The sequence below is a fragment of the Cylas formicarius genome, unplaced genomic scaffold (assembly GCF_029955315.1).
Source record: "Cylas formicarius isolate icCylForm1 unplaced genomic scaffold, icCylForm1.1 PGA_scaffold_7__23_contigs__length_41026272, whole genome shotgun sequence".
Taxonomy (NCBI): Eukaryota; Metazoa; Arthropoda; class Insecta; order Coleoptera; family Brentidae; genus Cylas; species Cylas formicarius.
In genome coordinates this window covers 31919759-31936142 of record NW_026844352.1, presented here as the reverse complement: position 1 = coordinate 31936142, position 16384 = coordinate 31919759, and the positions used below count along the sequence as shown (strand labels likewise).

The 16384-nt window shown below is 38.2% G+C and overlaps 2 protein-coding genes across 3 annotated transcripts; both read right to left on the bottom strand.

Moving 5' to 3' along the window:
* Positions 1-1250: 1250 nt before the first annotated feature.
* Positions 1251-4454, bottom strand: LOC132705263 (nose resistant to fluoxetine protein 6-like). The gene is made up of 11 exons (XM_060675751.1): positions 4247-4454; positions 4020-4186; positions 3765-3970; positions 3510-3577; positions 3021-3378; positions 2739-2907; positions 2497-2681; positions 2117-2243; positions 1878-2067; positions 1687-1829; positions 1251-1597 (listed from the first exon to the last, which is right to left on the bottom strand). The coding sequence occupies exons 1-11, from the start codon at positions 4452-4454 to the stop codon at positions 1484-1486; spliced, it is 1935 nt and encodes a 644-aa protein (XP_060531734.1). The 3' UTR covers positions 1251-1483.
* A 494-nt stretch (positions 4455-4948) lies between these two features.
* Positions 4949-16364, bottom strand: LOC132705261 (O-acyltransferase like protein-like). 2 transcript variants are annotated; one of them, XM_060675748.1, is made up of 12 exons: positions 16085-16364; positions 15642-15838; positions 14524-14762; positions 14327-14403; positions 14072-14271; positions 12478-12638; positions 7588-7684; positions 7272-7456; positions 6913-7217; positions 6447-6589; positions 5140-5248; positions 4949-5088 (listed from the first exon to the last, which is right to left on the bottom strand). In XM_060675748.1, the coding sequence occupies exons 1-12, from the start codon at positions 16290-16292 to the stop codon at positions 4979-4981; spliced, it is 2031 nt and encodes a 676-aa protein (XP_060531731.1). In that variant the 5' UTR covers positions 16293-16364; the 3' UTR covers positions 4949-4978. The 2 variants fall into 2 exon arrangements, with proteins under 2 accessions (XP_060531731.1, XP_060531730.1); XM_060675747.1 differs by having other exon boundaries at positions 7516-7684; positions 16085-16363.
* Between the last annotated feature and the right edge of the window lie 20 nt (positions 16365-16384).

Sequence of the window (16384 nt, the reverse complement as noted above, 5' to 3'; positions counted from 1 at the left end):
ATAGCGACCCCAAGTACCCTTCCCCACCAAATTGAACATTGCCGAATTGACGAACGGTCCACGGTCGTGTTGATTGTTGAAAGCGAATTTTGAAATAACTCACGTATGCGCGTATTGAATCGCCCTTCTCTACATTTGTTGGTGTTATCTTTAAAAGTGCCTGTGCTATCAGAACAGTAGATGTAAGGGAGCTGTAATTGATATCAATAACTAATACAATGTTTTACTTGAAGGTAAACGCGGAAACTATTTGCATAGAAAAAAAAAGAATTGTAAAACTCCTACAGCTAGAGAATTCGTTATAGGTTCTACTACGCATCAGGACTTTTAAATGGTTTTGGGTTGAGTTTTATGCAACATGGGTCCATTATTCAAGACATTTCTGCTACAAAATCATTTAGGTCATTAATATAAGCTAAAATAAGTCACAGCTTTTGACTGATTTAGTCCTATTTATGACAATAACCAATACAAAGTTTAGTTAAACATAGGAGCTCTCTATCAATTAGAAAAAAATGAAAGTGGTCAGTTTAAGGGATCTCTGCAAGATCTCGCAAAATACTAGTTGAAACAAGTAAGGGGCCCAACATAGATCCTTGTGGCACATCACCGCCTAGTTTGCACCACGATCTGGCTTCCGTTTAACAGATAAGAGTTGAGTAAACCTTCTGGTAGCTGAAATGATCAAATTTGTTTTTTTTTTCGCGGAAATTTCGTCACAGTAATCGCCGGCTTGATTTACGACATCAGGGATTACTGTTTCGTATTGTTCGTTTTCGCTTGACGGGTGAGTTTGTTTTAATCGCTACGCGCAAAGGTCGCGCAAGATTAGGTCTTACGTCGCGTTTTCCTGCCAAAATATTTTGTTGAAATCGAGCGTAACAAAAACAAACGTTTGCGTATTTGAAAATGGCGTTGTTATTATTATTATTATATTACTACGCTTTTTCGTAACGCTTTAACAGGTACCGGGCGTTTTCATGACATTTTAAAGGGGGTATCACACCGCATTTTTTCAATTTCATGGCTTATCGAAAAGCTAATAACCGCTCCTTACATAAGTTTTAGCATAGCGTAGATCCGCTCTCACAATAAGTATACGAGGTCGCATCAGTAAGTAATGGGACCTAACTTCCTTTTTTTTTAAAGGGCCGTCTGTTTACTATTTTTTATATAATGTGACATTTTCAAAAATATAAAATCGTGCACACTTATTTTCGTAAATCTTTTTATTATTGAACAAATATGGTGAATGTACAAAAGCAGTTTTTATTTATTTTAAATATTTTGTGTCTTCGTATAACGAACCCAATGGTTTTTGTAGAGGGAATTTCTCCTTTTTTCATAACACTCCGTTATATTCAGCATTTTTTATCATCAATTTATTATTTGTCTATGCGTATATAAAAAATGACTTCTTTTGTTATCAACTTCACTCTCATAAAACTTCCTTTGACATCATGTATACTATAACGTGTCGGCGCTAGCTTCTTCTTAGAACGATCTTTCCTATCTGCATAAAAGGCGATTCGAACAGCAACGACCAAGGTACCGAGACCAAAAGGGTGAGGCAATAGTCTCCCCAAAATTGGTGAACCTGCAACACAAAGTAATACCAGTACTTCAAGTGAATAACTCTGCTGCTGATATTTTCTAATCGAAACCCTTTGGAATATATCTACGTACCATGGTGACGATGGCTCCGTATGCCGGTACCCTGGTACGACCCACGTAATATATGATGACGATAATCTGGACGAGATACATGCTATAGGTGAGCCTGGCTAAGACCTTGAAGTATGAACACGAGAGGATGTCGTTGAGGATTCCTAGAAACGATCCGGTCAACTTAAGTCAACTGTTGTCATCACAGGTACCTCCGTATCCAGTTACGCAGAGCAAAATGAGTAAGCTAAGTGCTAGAGACCACAACACCCTGATAGTGGAGTTGAAGAGGGCCGCCTCGAAGACCAGCTCGCCAGTTTCGTCATCTGCTAGATACTGATGAACATAGACTACGGCGGCGAAGGTTGCCGCGAGCAGGCACCAGCTGAACCACACGACGACCTACCGAAGATTTCTTAAAAACTTCATCCAAAAAACGAGAACGTTTTACCTTTCTCAATTTAATCCGTTTCCCTTTACAATGATAAATGATGTAACCGAGGATCGTACCGATCAGCCACGGTGCCACTCTGGTGTGGGTCGGAGTGTAAATCAACTCGAACATTTCGTCAGTCATACTGAGAACAATGCAAACAATCTAATAAATCATGATATTATTCGAAAACTTAAGCGAAATGTATCTTTTAGAGGCTTTTTGATCATTTTTCGAGATTGAGATTGTGAGACGCCCTGTATATAGGTCAACTATAACGAGGTACTTTAAGGGGCGGCCATTAACATCCCTACTCTCGGGAAATCCTTGTCTTAGCATTACAGACAAAACTTTGGCCAATTTCTAAAACCGGGGATCAATCTAAATTTCAAATTTACCCAAAAAAGGCCGGACCAATGCTACGCTCGTAGCTGACCTCGAAGGTATACGCGGAAGAGGCGCAAACAGTCAAAAGTATGCTCCCCACGGTGGTCTTCGGCCACTTGGTGATAGCCACAAGTAGCACAGGCGAAGCGAAGAAGAGTTGGGTATCCACCGCCAGGTACCAGCTTTGACCGACGCACTTGAATGAGGACATTATCAGAACTAGATTAAAAAATACACCAGATTATCAACTTACCATTTCGGTTGGGTGGACGTAGTTCTGTACGTACATTAAGGTGGACCACCAGTTGTCCTCACATTTTTTCTGGAAGAAATAGTAAACCAAGAACCAGTACGGGCCTGATCCTAAATCGTCTAGCAGGGTCGAGTACAATAAAATCGTCGCGGCTAAAGCGGGGGTTAGTCTGAAAACGACTCTCGAATACAGTTTATTTCAAATGAAACATTTAACTACCATATTGTTATTATAAAATAACAGGAAAGATAAAAAAAGAGTATAATTCTAATCAAACTATACCTCAAAATTCGGTGTACGTAAAATGCTAGCCAAGAAACGTTGGGGTCTCGACTTCGAGCGTTCAAGAATACGTAAATTACGAGCAACCCGCTGATCAGGAAAAAAGTATCGACCGCCAGACCTCCGGTCAATACCACAGCTGTAAAGATGCTACGAAACACCACCAGAATATCGGCCATGTTTACTAGAGGCACGTATAGGGTGTATAATGCCCTGTGCCCTAGTATAATCCACGCCAGGCTGATCGCTTTGATGCCGCCGAGGCATCCCAACGATTCTTTTGACGTTTCGGTTGAAAATAGCCTTTTCGCGTTGGCGTATAATGAGAATGAGGCTAATAAGTTTGGCGTTTTCCGATCTGAAACATCGATTGAGGAGAGAAATAATAAGGTGGAAAAATATACAGGAAAATTAAAATTTTGTAGCTCTAAAAGTGTTTTACTCATATACCAACGCCATGCAGTGTCTACCTCAGTAGTGGACACTTACCTTTGCAAACCAGTAATTCGTATATAGTGCTCAGAACGGCCAAAAGACAAATGAATCCGAATACCGATCTGAAACAAATTTACCAACTGTTATCTATACTCTGTTCCAGCTAAACTTTCAATCCGTTGGCATTTCTTCCGTCAAACGTTACCCAGGCATTGCTTGGAACATTGCTTCATCGTTAGCATTAACCCCGTTTGACTACGATTGAAACTTAAGCTGACACAAAGCATATCGTCGCTGGGGGTTTCTTACACTGCAAAAATATCCAACGTGGTGAGCTTTTGATCATCGCCGTTGGCGCAAAGCTCGTCGTAAAAATGGAGGTGGTACGGCGACATTACCAGAGACTCTAAATTGGCAAAGACTTTGTTGAGGTCGGCCGAATCGCATGCGCGGGGTACGCAGAAGCCAAACGACGTCCTGATCCTCGACATGTCCCTTCCCAACATGTCGTCGATCTGATGACATAGGTTGTGCGTTTTGTTTATGGTGGATAGGACGACAAACCTGCGAAGCTGACACACTCTGATCAAACGGCGCGGTACAGTATTTTCCGCTTATCCTTAGGGATGCATTATGGACGTGGTCGACGACGAGGCATTCGTCGTAATTTCCTATGTGAAGGACGTTCCCGGTCGCCAGACCTGTCTGGGGCTTCGCTGTGGCATCGAGCACTGAGGAAAATGGCACACAGCAAGAAGACCCTTTCGATATCAAGATTTCGCACTACTTACTTCTCCAGGCCCAGTCCTGGCCTTTATCCAGCCCGTCAAAATAAATTTTGATTTGTTCGTTGCACGCGTTTGTCTCGTTGAATATCTCGTTCAGAATAAACCCGTAATCGCTCAAGTCGAACGGTATGAGCGACGTAAAACTGCCGCCTTCGGCCGCCTCGCACATTGGCGCCAACAAGAGCGTTAGTACCAACCATCTCGTGCGCATTTTTTTCCTCTACTAACGGCTACGCTGAGGCAGAACTTCTGGTCGCCACTGTTGTCTTAGGATGAACGTTATCTTTCGTATTGTTTATCCGATTAGATTTCGCTTGTACGCATCGAAATTACTCCTGTTCTTTGTAGAAAATCAAGGTAAATAGTGAACCGGCTTTACATAGAGACTATACAAACTCCGCCTCACATATTTATCATTGCATTGCAACGAGCCACAAAAACAACAAAGGAAAATGTAAAATTAAGTTCTCTGTACTTTCGTTTTCTAGAGCTAACTTTCATCCGTGCTTTCTTCAAACACGTGTTTTTTTTGCAATGAGGTCGTAACTCCCAGTTGTACTCAGCCTACAACTCTACAACCATAGTCGTTTTTGTTACTTAAAAAGTCTCTGCCCCAGCTGCTTCTGAACATAACGAGATGTTAGTGTAGAGATGTATAGTGCGTATGTTTAAATTTCCATCAACTTTTTAATAAAACGCTAAAGTTAATCGTTCAAATTTAATCATTATCATTTTTTACAAGAACTTCTTTTCGTTCAATATGCACACGGTCAGATTTCTGTTCCTCCTCTGGCGTCTCGTCAGCTTCCTACCGGAAACGGCTATGTTGAGCGACATCGTCTCACCTAAAAATTCGATACGTCGGAAGTTCGCGCACGGGACGTGGACGCGCTTACCACTCGTAAACACGATCTTCGCTAGCACGAGAAATGGCGCTTCGAACGCCGCGTACCATACTAGCGCAGCGACAAAGATGAAGAAAAGGTCACCGAAGTATTGGTAGATCTGCAAAGAATATATTCTCAAATTTATAGAAGGTGTTACGGAAAAGATTTAATTTAATAAAAGGACCTCAGAGAATATTTGCCATTTCTTGTCTGCCATTCTTGAAAAATGTTGCTTTTCGTGCCACTGATAGCGATAGGCCAGATAATGAGGTTTGCCATGGTGCTAGGTTGGTAAATCGTGCAACCCCGCGTTTAATAAGCTCAAATATGAACAAACTTGTTTCAGCGATCTTATTATTTTGTCTACTAGCACTACAAAGCATTTCCAATTAATTGTTAGCAAGAACATTGCTAATGAAAAACTCAAAGCCCAAATATAATTTCTTTTATTATTAGTGTTAACAAAATTTGGCGACCATTTGTTTAATGCGTCCAAACTGAGATACGAACATTGCTGTTATCATAAATTTAAACAGCAAAAAATAGTCCACGATTACGCAACAAATTTACACACAATTAGTTCGCCATTGCTTTTACTTTTTGTTACTTACACCCGAGGATTCACTATTTTCAAACAAAAGATATATTAATTTTTTTTTACCAGGAACAATTCAATTCAATCTAAAGTGTTCCTAAAGTACTCCTTAACAAACAAATTTTCTCACAAGCTTCTATTTGAAACCAAAAATTAATTTTAACAATAGGAATCTAAACAAGCATTTATAGACCGGTGTCGACCTGGGCACGCGCATAAACTTACTGCAATGCTTTCTATTTTATTTTTGGGCTCGTCTCTGTTTTACATTTACTTATTAATGATTTGCACTTTAGAATGTGTAATGTGGGCAAGTATCGCTTCAAGAAATAATAAAATTGAACTGTACCTTTTCACTAACATCTTAACAACAATTTTTTAAATGCGTAACCAAAAATCGTATAATTTTATTCATTAGACAGAGTTAAACTAACCAAAACTAAAATTAAATTTAAAATTAGAACACATATGTGCAGGTATGGAACCAGCATATGTTATCATAATTAATTGAAATCGATGCATAAACGGTATTGTTGATTTTGTTTTTTCCCATAAAAATGTACTATGTACTACCAGTTCAATAACCTAAACATAAAATATGATTTTTACTGAAAAAAATATCGATTCGGCGTCAGAGTGGGTTGCAGATTCACTAATTAGTTTTCGTTAGTTAGCGAAACCTCAATATACCGTTTCTCTAGAAAAATCTAGGCATACGTACTACGGTGAAGTTGCTGAAGTACGATATCGTTCTAACACCACCCGAGATATACATGAGGACAAATATGTGTACAAGGAAGACGCTGTAAGAAATCCTCGAAGTGAAGCGGAATATTTTCGCGGACAGGAACCGCTGGACCAATCCTGAAACGCCGAAGTGACTCAATAAGTAAGGTAATAATTAGATGTGGACGATAGTACTACCGAAACACCGATCATGTCAACAGGCGATCAGATCAAACAAAATAGAGGCGGAGAGTAAATGAAGGCCACACCTAACAAGTGCGGGCTAAAATGAAATCGACGCCTGAAAAGTAAAAACGGGCATATGTGATGCACCACACGTCCCTCGGAGTCGCCTTTCCTCTTAGAGATATCCTCAATTTAAGATCCGCCTCATTCGGTTTAACTAAGCCTCTGGTGGGATGGGTATTTTAGCAGTATTTTTTTCGTTGGATTTGCTTTACCTCCGTTACCCGTCGCACACATGAAGACGATAACGCTGATGGCGACGGACCACGCGGGCCTTGCGCAGGAATTGAAAATGGCCGCGGCTACGTCATCGTAAGGTCTGCTCTCGATTATATTGTGGACGTAAATCAAGTAGGATATCGTGGTGAACGCCAAAGTCCACATCAACATCGCCAGACCTTTAGGTACTTTTACTTGCTCGACGTTGAAGAGGACGTAACCGAGTAAAACGCCGAAGACCCAAGGACAGAGGCGGGCGTATGTGGGCTGATAGATGTAATCGAAGTAGACGATATCGAAGCTGTTAAAAATTGAAAAATATTGGCTCTATTTGGTTTCCTCCTTAGCTGCTTACTCGAACGCGTCGCACCCGAGTTGGTACTTCATCGTTGTCACGAAGTTGTAGACCGCGGACAACGCGCAGGCGCAAAGCGCGGCGAACGCCGTCGCTTTTGGGTACTTGCACAGGTTGACCATTATCAGCGGAGATGCGGTATAGAGCTGCATGTCTACCGCAAGGTACCAGCTGTGCTCGATGCACTGAAACAGTCAGGAAGGTACGTCGAGACGTGTAGCAGACGCGTTTCGAGGTAGCTTACGTGATACGGGTAGCTGAGCAAGTTGGTGACAAAAAATGTGGTACCCCACCAAGTGGCCCTACAAGTACCTACCGCTTTATGCATAAGGGTCGCCCAAAAGGGCCCGTCATTCAAATACTTTATCACTCCTAGGTTGAAGAGGACGCAGGCTATCAGACCCGGCCATAACCTACAATGTAAGCTGTATAGTTAGGTTCCAATTGACATTTTCACAAAATTTTAATTTGCAATGACAGGGATCTTTAAACAGGGTGGACAACTTATATTATATTATATATTATCGCAAAGTTTAGATAAATTGCAGTCGTAGTTTTTTAAAATTCCATATCAAGACCCACACATCCCGAATCGTACCAAAATTAGGGTCACACTAATTTGCATACAATTGACTTTGGTGAATGCAAGTAATGTGACAGCAGCGTTACTATACGTAGTTTATTAGAAAAGTAAAATATAATTAAACATACATTATTGTAATTATAGAGATATGCAGATAATTAGGGATATTAATTATTCTAAGATCAAGTAAATAAAAATTTATACGGAAGTAAGAATACTATGAAAATAGATAGATTGTAATAAATATTATTATTTTAAAAAATTCTTCCCACTTTCATGTTTCTTTTTCAATTCATATTCCACTCACTTACTCCATTTTTCACAATCCACCGTCCTTATTCCCTCTTATAAGGGTTTCGACGTCCTCTCAGTTTAAAATTAGTGTTATGCCTTGCTAAAAACCCTTTTACTTGCACCCATACCAATTCCATGGTAATATGACGAAAGCCGAAATACCGTTATATTTACATCTTGCTAAAATATCCTTTTATTTAAAGTAAGCCAGTGAACGATGTCATTTTTTTAAAAGAAGATACGAGTATTTTTCGTAATTTTCTTGAATCATAGCTGGCATTTTGTATGACTATAACAGACATTCAGACATTATTTTTAAGAAAAAGTAGTCTGTTACAGTTTCTATTCTTCTTCCCGCTCTTCCCTCAAGTCGGTACATTGTTGACCATCCAACTCCAGTCATTGTCGAACACAGTTAATTATTTTTGTAACTCTGTATGTTCAGTTTTGGTGGCAAAAAGCTATGAACACATTGAGAATATTATTTTTTCATTTTTATAAAGCGCAGTTTTACTAATCTTTTTCTCACCAACAAAGTCGGTTAAAAACAGAGCACAGTTGGTCTAAATTGGGCACTTTGGATAGGTATGATAGTCGAAATGAATATTTTTATTACACATATTTTGAATTTGTTAAATAATTATTACTTACTACTTACTAAGTCAGTTGGTTCGATTAGGCAACTTATCTCCTATAATTCTTGATATAAGTAATGTGAATTTGTCACAAGCTGGCAATGAAACTTTTTTAAATTCGTCTCTTGCGAGACCTTAAGTTGAGTACTGTAAGTTATTTGAGGTACCGATTTAGTGTGGATTCTGTATTGTTATGCAGATCTTTGGAGAGAAGGTGAAAAAGTAAATTTGAAATTACTGTATGTTTTAAACAACCATGTAACAACTTTTTTGCAGGAAATTGGTTTGTGTGGACCAGCCATAGCCATCCGCAATCAAAACTGTTTTCAAGTACTATTTTGCAGAACTAACTACAACTTTAATTATATGGATTTGTGGCAAGTTGTAAAATTGGAAAACTCTACTATTGGACAAAAAGAATGAATCGAGACTAAGTTAAATTTTGTATATTTTTTATGAAACCGCACAAATGTTTTGTGAAACTGCTTATATCATTTTTCTGATGCCTCTGTATTCAAAAATCTAGGGTATAGTTTGTGACAACAAATGGCTCCTGCAATTATTAAAAAACTGTTTCATAATATCTGGGGTAAAATTTATTCTCGTACTACAAGTCGGTATATTGCTGACTGTCCAACTCTGGTCATATTCGCACACAATTTGACTATTTTTGCTCCGAATGTTGAGTTTTGGTGACGAAGGATTTGGAACACATTGAGAATAATAATTTTTCGTTTTTTCATTATTAAGAATGAACTTCCGGAAGGTTCTAATTGAAAACTCTACTTATCCGTCTACTTGCCAGTCTCGGAGCCCTTGACAATCATCATAGGTACGTACAATACTACACCACTAACCATTAATATGTAATATGTCAACTGAACAGAATTTGTTGCTCAGAAACGGATTAGTAAAACTGCATTTTGTAAAAACGAGAAAATTATCATTCTCAATGTTTTGAAAACTTTTCAAACCCGGCAAAACTCCATATTCGGAGTTTCAAAAAATTGTTGAAAATATGTTCAACTGAAGTCAAGAATATACCGACTGGACTGGATCAGGATAAATGAGGCCACATCAGGCCACCCAAAGAGAAGTACAGAAAAAAATAGAAACCGTAATAAATGAAGATGTAAAGACTGTCATCTGAAGAATGATACAATCATTTTATTTAAAAAAATAAAGGTCTACCTTGGATAAAATAACGTCTGAAATTCTAACCACGGGTAAAAAGGAATTCTGGAATCAGAAAAATGATAAACTTGTTCGTGTTACATGCTGGATCCACACCCATCTCCTCTGTCTTCCCCGCCGTACGATATCCTACACCTTACATAGGTCTCTTTTTTGATTGTTCGGGATTATATCTCTTAATGTTTTCCACGCTATTGATTTTAATGTCTTTATTTCTGTTGTTCCAAGTATCCTTTTTGTTGCTACTGTATGGGCTCTTGTTTCTAATGAATATGTTGTATCGCACTTAACATGACTTTATGATTTACAGGAGCTTTCCAATCCAATCTCATTCTTGGTGTCTCCAAATACCATCTCTTAGACAACCTGACTCATAGATTGTTGGAAATTGCCTGTTGGATTCCGTAGCTGGATATTTCTATTCGTAGATATTGTAATTGGAAATTATTATCAAAAATATAACCTAGAAACTTGTTCGATTATTTCATCATTTATTTCGATTTTGCATTGTCTGCATATTGTAGGTTTTGTAGGTTTCCTCCCACAAACGCTGTAGTTCGTCTTCATTATCTGAGATCAAGATTGTATCGTCTGTATAACACAGGATTTTTATTTGTTTTCTCCCGAACCCGTGTCCGTGACCTAACTTTTTTATTTGTCCTATAATTTTATTCATTATTAAGTTGAGTAAGAGTGATTATCTTTATCATACTGCTGGGCTGTTTTTTTTTGAGTGGTTTTCATACCTACCTTGGACAATATAATGGTTTGAAAGTCTGTTATTGTCATTCTCGAAAAACATGCCCTAAAAAGGAACTGCTGGAAATTGTTTTTTGCTGATGTTTCGCCAATCATCCTGTTGGCTTCTTCAAGGCTTGCTGAAACAGTTTCGACGCAGGAGGGAGGAATCCAGAAGTTTTGTAAAAACTAAAAATTCTTTTCTTGCAAATATCCCCCCAGGCAGCGTAGTAGTTTATAATAATGGTAGTTATCACATCACTTTACCTAAAAAAGGGCCAACGAATAGCAGCAAGAGTTGGTTAGTCTGTGCGACCTTTATTTTGACGACACTTATACAAGAAAACAACTGCTTGAAGTTTTAAGAACCAAATCTTATGATAAGATTTGTTTCATATATGAGATCGTAAAAAATCCGATAATATACCCCTTATCACTGCGATTTGAATCCTATAGAAATGATATCGGCCGAATCAATAAACAAAGTTAGACGCAATAATATAAACTATAAAAATAAAATGTGTTAATCATGTACATGACGTGGAAAGTAATTACAAAAAAAACTTGTCTTACTACTAATTTCATTATATAATTATACAGTATGTAATACAGCAAAACGTATTTATATATTGATCCAGAAATCGTTTTACAAGCTTCGGATTCTCTACTGTAATAAAGATATTCTGGACACAGCAATTAAGTTAAAACTTACCGCTTCCTTAATTCTCTCCACAATTTCATACTGTATGTTAGTTTACTGGCCTGCTCTACTTCAAAAGGACAAGGTTAGTCTTCAGCGTCTTCAGAATGCCTGTCTCAGATTCTCATACAATATTCGTAAATTTGATCATATATCTACTAGCCTAGAGGATTCTCGCTGGCTAACATTAGACGAACGTTTTAAGTCGCAGCTTTTAGTCTTAATTAAAAAAGTAATATCTCTCCAACGTCCGACGTATTTTTTTGACAAACATACTTCAGCACAGTTTCAGCGCAGTTTCATGTACAATGCTATCAAGGCTTACTCCCTCTCCAACTGAGATCAATCACCTCACTAACTTCAATCAAATAAAAACCGATCATGAAACTAGTAACTATCAAATTGTATATATGTATTTCTTTTTTGAATTCACTGTAGCAGTGTCTACCATTATATATATAATTTATATGCTATATTTTTATTTTATAAATTGTGTCATATACTCGTTTTAGGGGGTTGCATGAGAGCAACTATGTTGGATGCCGCCCCAATAGTTATATATGTTTGTAAGATATCTTCGTCGAAACCGAATAAAAATAAATAATATATTATATTTCGTGTTTCAATTTTCGCACTACCACCCTGGACCGGTTTAATTTATTGGCTCAGTAATGCCTAGGAGCAAATAATTTCATTGTTACAGTCATGACCATTTATCGTGTGTCGGAGTATAAAAGCGTTTGTAGCAAGGCATAACTATCAAGCGGCGTTAAGATGTGCCGTTAGAAAATTATAATCTATGTTAATATCAATGTACGACCTCGCGGAATGTTTGTGCTTAGTCTTCGTTTTACACCTGTGGACCACATTAATCGCCTGCAAACCCAGGCGAAAGCTTGACATTTTAATGAAGACAAATGTAACTGTGAACATTACTATCATTTACCCGCTCCCGCTACTATGTCATGGGTGCATCCCTGTTATTCTCCTATGTGCGTGTGAATGAAGGTAAAGTTGACTTAATTATCAACTTACTCGCCAAGCATACGTTATATCGTGTACCTTAGCAGTCTATGAGCGTAAAACGCTACATATGAGACGCGTCCCGATGCTGCGACGCTCTTCAGGTACCCTCGACAGAGGAGGAGGCCGCTCAGAAGCAAGAAAGTGTCTACGGAAAAAGGCGCAGCGAGAATCAAAGTGGACGCCACCCTGGAGTTCCACTGCAACGTCACATTTAAGTTGTGTCGGCGTATTAAAAAGGACGGTGTTTCAAGAAACATCCCGGTAATGTGGAAGGTAAATAGAATATTAAAAAATAACATTCGTTAGGTTACTAAACGTGTGTTTTAATATTTTGTACGCTAAAGCAGGGTTTTGCCACCATACTTGTTACTTTCGAAAAGAATCGATTTCATCGATTTTCACTAAACTCGAAATCTCGGTAACGGTAGGTCCCACTGGACCCCAATTGGTACCGAAATGATCATAGTCAAAAAAAAAGAATGTTTGTCCGTTCTCCGTTCTCTGTTCCCGGGTTTTTCGACGATAACTTCCGAAAACTTTTATTCTTGATTTTTCAACAATATACAGGGTGGGCCGTATGTTCAAAAAAACTGAAAAATGGGTACCCCTAATAGTGAAAATTGGCTATAACTAAAAGACTGTGTTTCAGATCTTAGTTTCTTTTGCATGACGATATAGCCCGTATAACTAACACTTTTGTATAAGTGTCCTAAATTTGCAGATGTCGATTTCAAATTTACCAAAGTATTTTTAAAAAAATTTTGAAGACGGTGAAGATCCAGCGCTCTAACATTTATTTCAGTCATTTTTTCGATATATGCCGGGTTTTCCAATTATAGACAAAAATCTAAAAGACCAAGAAAATTGTTCTTTTCCAGAGTAAATAATTACCAGCGAATCAAAATTCGTAAAAATAGGGCCCTCCAGCGTCAAACACACCCAGAGATAAATACCACTATCAAAAAATCACCACCATTTTAACCACTTCATCTCTGACCTATCGGAAATCGGAAAACTATTTTCAGAAATAGTTGTATTTTTTTTTCTTGGCAAACGTTGAATGCGCTTACAGAAAGGAACCCCGTATATTTCCAAATTAACATTTCTATCCTGTTGCTGCATCCCCTCCAGTTCTGATCTCAGAAAGCTACATTAACTTTTAACTGATAAAACTTCCTCCTTTAGGTTATTTATATCCTGGGACCTCTTTTTAATAGTTTCCATTTGTGCGATAAAGTCATCAATTTTCCCTCCAAAAAATCCAAGGAATCTTAAAGGAGTTTTGCTGAACTTTTAATTCGCTAATTGGCCTGGTTATTTGATTTACACAAAAACTAATTAGCTCACAATATACGTCTTTCTTTCACTGAAAGGTTGGTATGCAATTAAATATTAACCACTTGAACTAGTTAAAATCACACAAAAACACTCGACATGACGCTGATTTGACTCTCGCTAGTCCCGAAGATATATCCCACATTTACCAAACTAATATTATTTTTTAATATTATATTTACCGTAAAAATTAGCGGAACGTTTTTTGAAACACCCGGTATTTTCCGAAATTATAAAATACAAAAAAAAATCAGATGGGTACGTTATTTATCGGACGAACCAATCGGTGGCTTACTAGAAATATCTCATTGGCGTTGACGTTGCCCACAAGTACGCTGAAGATGTAACGGTGGCCGAGAACTACCCAGAGCATGCTGATGACCTTGAGACCCGCGACGCAGGACAGTAAATCATGTGAAGGCGGATCCGACACTCGCAGCAGGTTTTTGAGGTTAGTGTAGACGGAGAAACTAACCCATACATTGATTCCGGGGTCTGGAATGAGAGTATAGGTTTATAGGAGTCAGCGATGCCACTTTGTAGTGTTTACCGTCTAGGTATTGATGCACCAGGAGGTCGTACATGGTGCTGAGTAGAATCAGAGAAGCTATCACGGCGAAAAACAAGCTAAGACAAACAAGAATAGGTCATTACACATTTTTAATTGATTTAGAATAATGAGTAAATAGGAAAATTAAAAATGAGATTCATTTAACGCACATGTTAAACGCCCTCTATAAAACGTACAAAATGTAACCATCAAACGGATACGTCAGAGCGACTTTGCCCTTGTAGGTGCAGAGATCGTTGTTGAAGGTCGCGTGGGCGGGCAGCTTGAATAAACGCTCCAAGTGGTCCCAGATCTCCTGCAGCGACTCCGCATTGCAGGACTTCGGTATGCAGATGCCGTAGTTGGACTTGATGTTTTTCAGAATTTTTGTGTATTGGTAGCCTTTCGGTTGCTTGCCGACGCTCCATGTCGTCAGCTTCAAGAAGAAGTAGTCTTATCAAAATTGCAGAGCCGCCAATATTTCAATGGAAAAAACTAAACGAATGTAGGTATGGTAGGCGGGCACAGTTATTACATATCTTCACATAATATAATAAAGAAGGGTTTAATTTTGTTGACTTGATAATGATGATTTCGCACCTCTTATTTTAGCGTCGTTTTACTTTATCAATTATGTTCGATATGTTTCGAACATAGCAATTATTGTGAGTTACGAATTTAAAAAAATTTGGATGCGCTTTTATTTCATTGGACTTGTTTTAATATTATAAATTATTATTATTATATATTTTAATTTATATTTTATTTAATTGACTATTGCTTATTCTAAAAAATATTTTTTACTTAAATAACGTGTAATTACGTCATACCAGAAGAGAAGTCGTTTCTATGGTCGTTACATATTTGAGTCAGTGGTTTCAAAGTAAATTTTTGTAGTAGAGTTTCCTTCTCGATTTTTCGAAAATGCAGAAGTATTGGAAAGCGTTAGCAGCTTGACGACAATGACGACTCGGTGTAGCTGCGGGCGGCGTAAATATCGCGCAAAATAATATTTCTTATAAGGTTTTAAAATTTTATGAAACACATTTTTCATTGCGATAAAAACAATTTTCTGTTTTAAATAACTAAAGAAACCCAGAAACTCCTTTTAACGTAACGTCAACAAAAAAGAACGTGCAACAACTCAGAATATGGAAATCAAAATAACTTTTGAAAAAATTGGTTATAACCCGTTAATAACCAATAAAGTGACATAAGGTTGAAGTTTCATAAGAAGTGCTTAATATCGATCGCATTCTAAAATGAATGTCTAAATCGATTAGACATTGCGATTTTTTGGTTTATGTCGACTTACCGTTGTTATGTTTAAGAAGCGGCTATAATCAGCGCTGTAGTTTTGACTGGGGACTAGAAAGACGGTACAGTATTGACCCGCAATGGTCCCATATTTGCCTCGATCCGCTTTGATGGCTATGCACTCGTCGAAGTTACCAAACTGGTAGATGTTACCTGTCAGCAGACCCGTTTGAGGTTTGGCCGACGCGTCCAGCACTGAAACGATGCTGGATGGCGACTATCGAAGTGCTATCACACCAAAACTAACCAGGTCTAGCGAAGCATTAAAGCAAACTTTCTAGAATATCACTTAAAATGCATTAAAAAATATCAAGAATCAAATAAAAAGTTTTCGAACTCCCTCTCCCCACAGGACGTGTGAAATTTTAGGTTCTTTGAAAAAAATTATATGCACTTATGCAAATGTTCGAAAAAAATATGGCGCCTACGGCAAAGTCTTACTCTTCAGGGCCCAGGAGTTCTTAAACTTGGCCAGGTCAGCGACGAAGCTCTTCAGGTTGTTTGCGCACTCGTTCTTGCCGACCGAGTCGTCAATGATCCGGAAAGCTCTCACCTTCAGGAACCTAAGGTAATTGATTTTCAGGGAAAAAGCCGACTCCGTTGCAGTCAGCAGCCATATCAAAAGGATAGACCCGTAAACGAATTTCATACTTTTTTGTTGTTGGCACGTAAAAAAAAGTGTCACGGGCTCACGAAGCGACGAACAATGACAACTTGCGATATTGTTATCGCCCTGCGTAC

What these genes read in the sequence shown, in the direction of transcription:
- LOC132705263 (XM_060675751.1), bottom strand. Translation starts at nt 4,454, where the DNA reads ATGCGCACGAGATGGTTGGTACTAACGCTCTTGTTGGCGCCAATGTGC. An exon ending in CCAGGACTGGGCCTGGAGAA is followed by an intron (nt 4,187 to 4,246) that starts GTAAGTAGTGCG and finishes CATTTTCCTCAG; the next exon opens with TGCTCGATGCCACAGCGAAG. An exon ending in AGAGTGTGTCAGCTTCGCAG is followed by an intron (nt 3,971 to 4,019) that starts GTTTGTCGTCCT and finishes CTATGTCATCAG; the next exon opens with ATCGACGACATGTTGGGAAG.
- LOC132705261 (XM_060675747.1), bottom strand. Translation starts at nt 16,292, where the DNA reads ATGAAATTCGTTTACGGGTCTATCCTTTTGATATGGCTGCTGACTGCA. An exon ending in GGTGCATCAATACCTAGACG is followed by an intron (nt 14,272 to 14,326) that starts GTAAACACTACA and finishes CTCTCATTCCAG; the next exon opens with ACCCCGGAATCAATGTATGG. An exon ending in GTGTGCGACGGGTAACGGAG is followed by an intron (nt 6,590 to 6,912) that starts GTAAAGCAAATC and finishes TCGGCGTTTCAG; the next exon opens with GATTGGTCCAGCGGTTCCTG.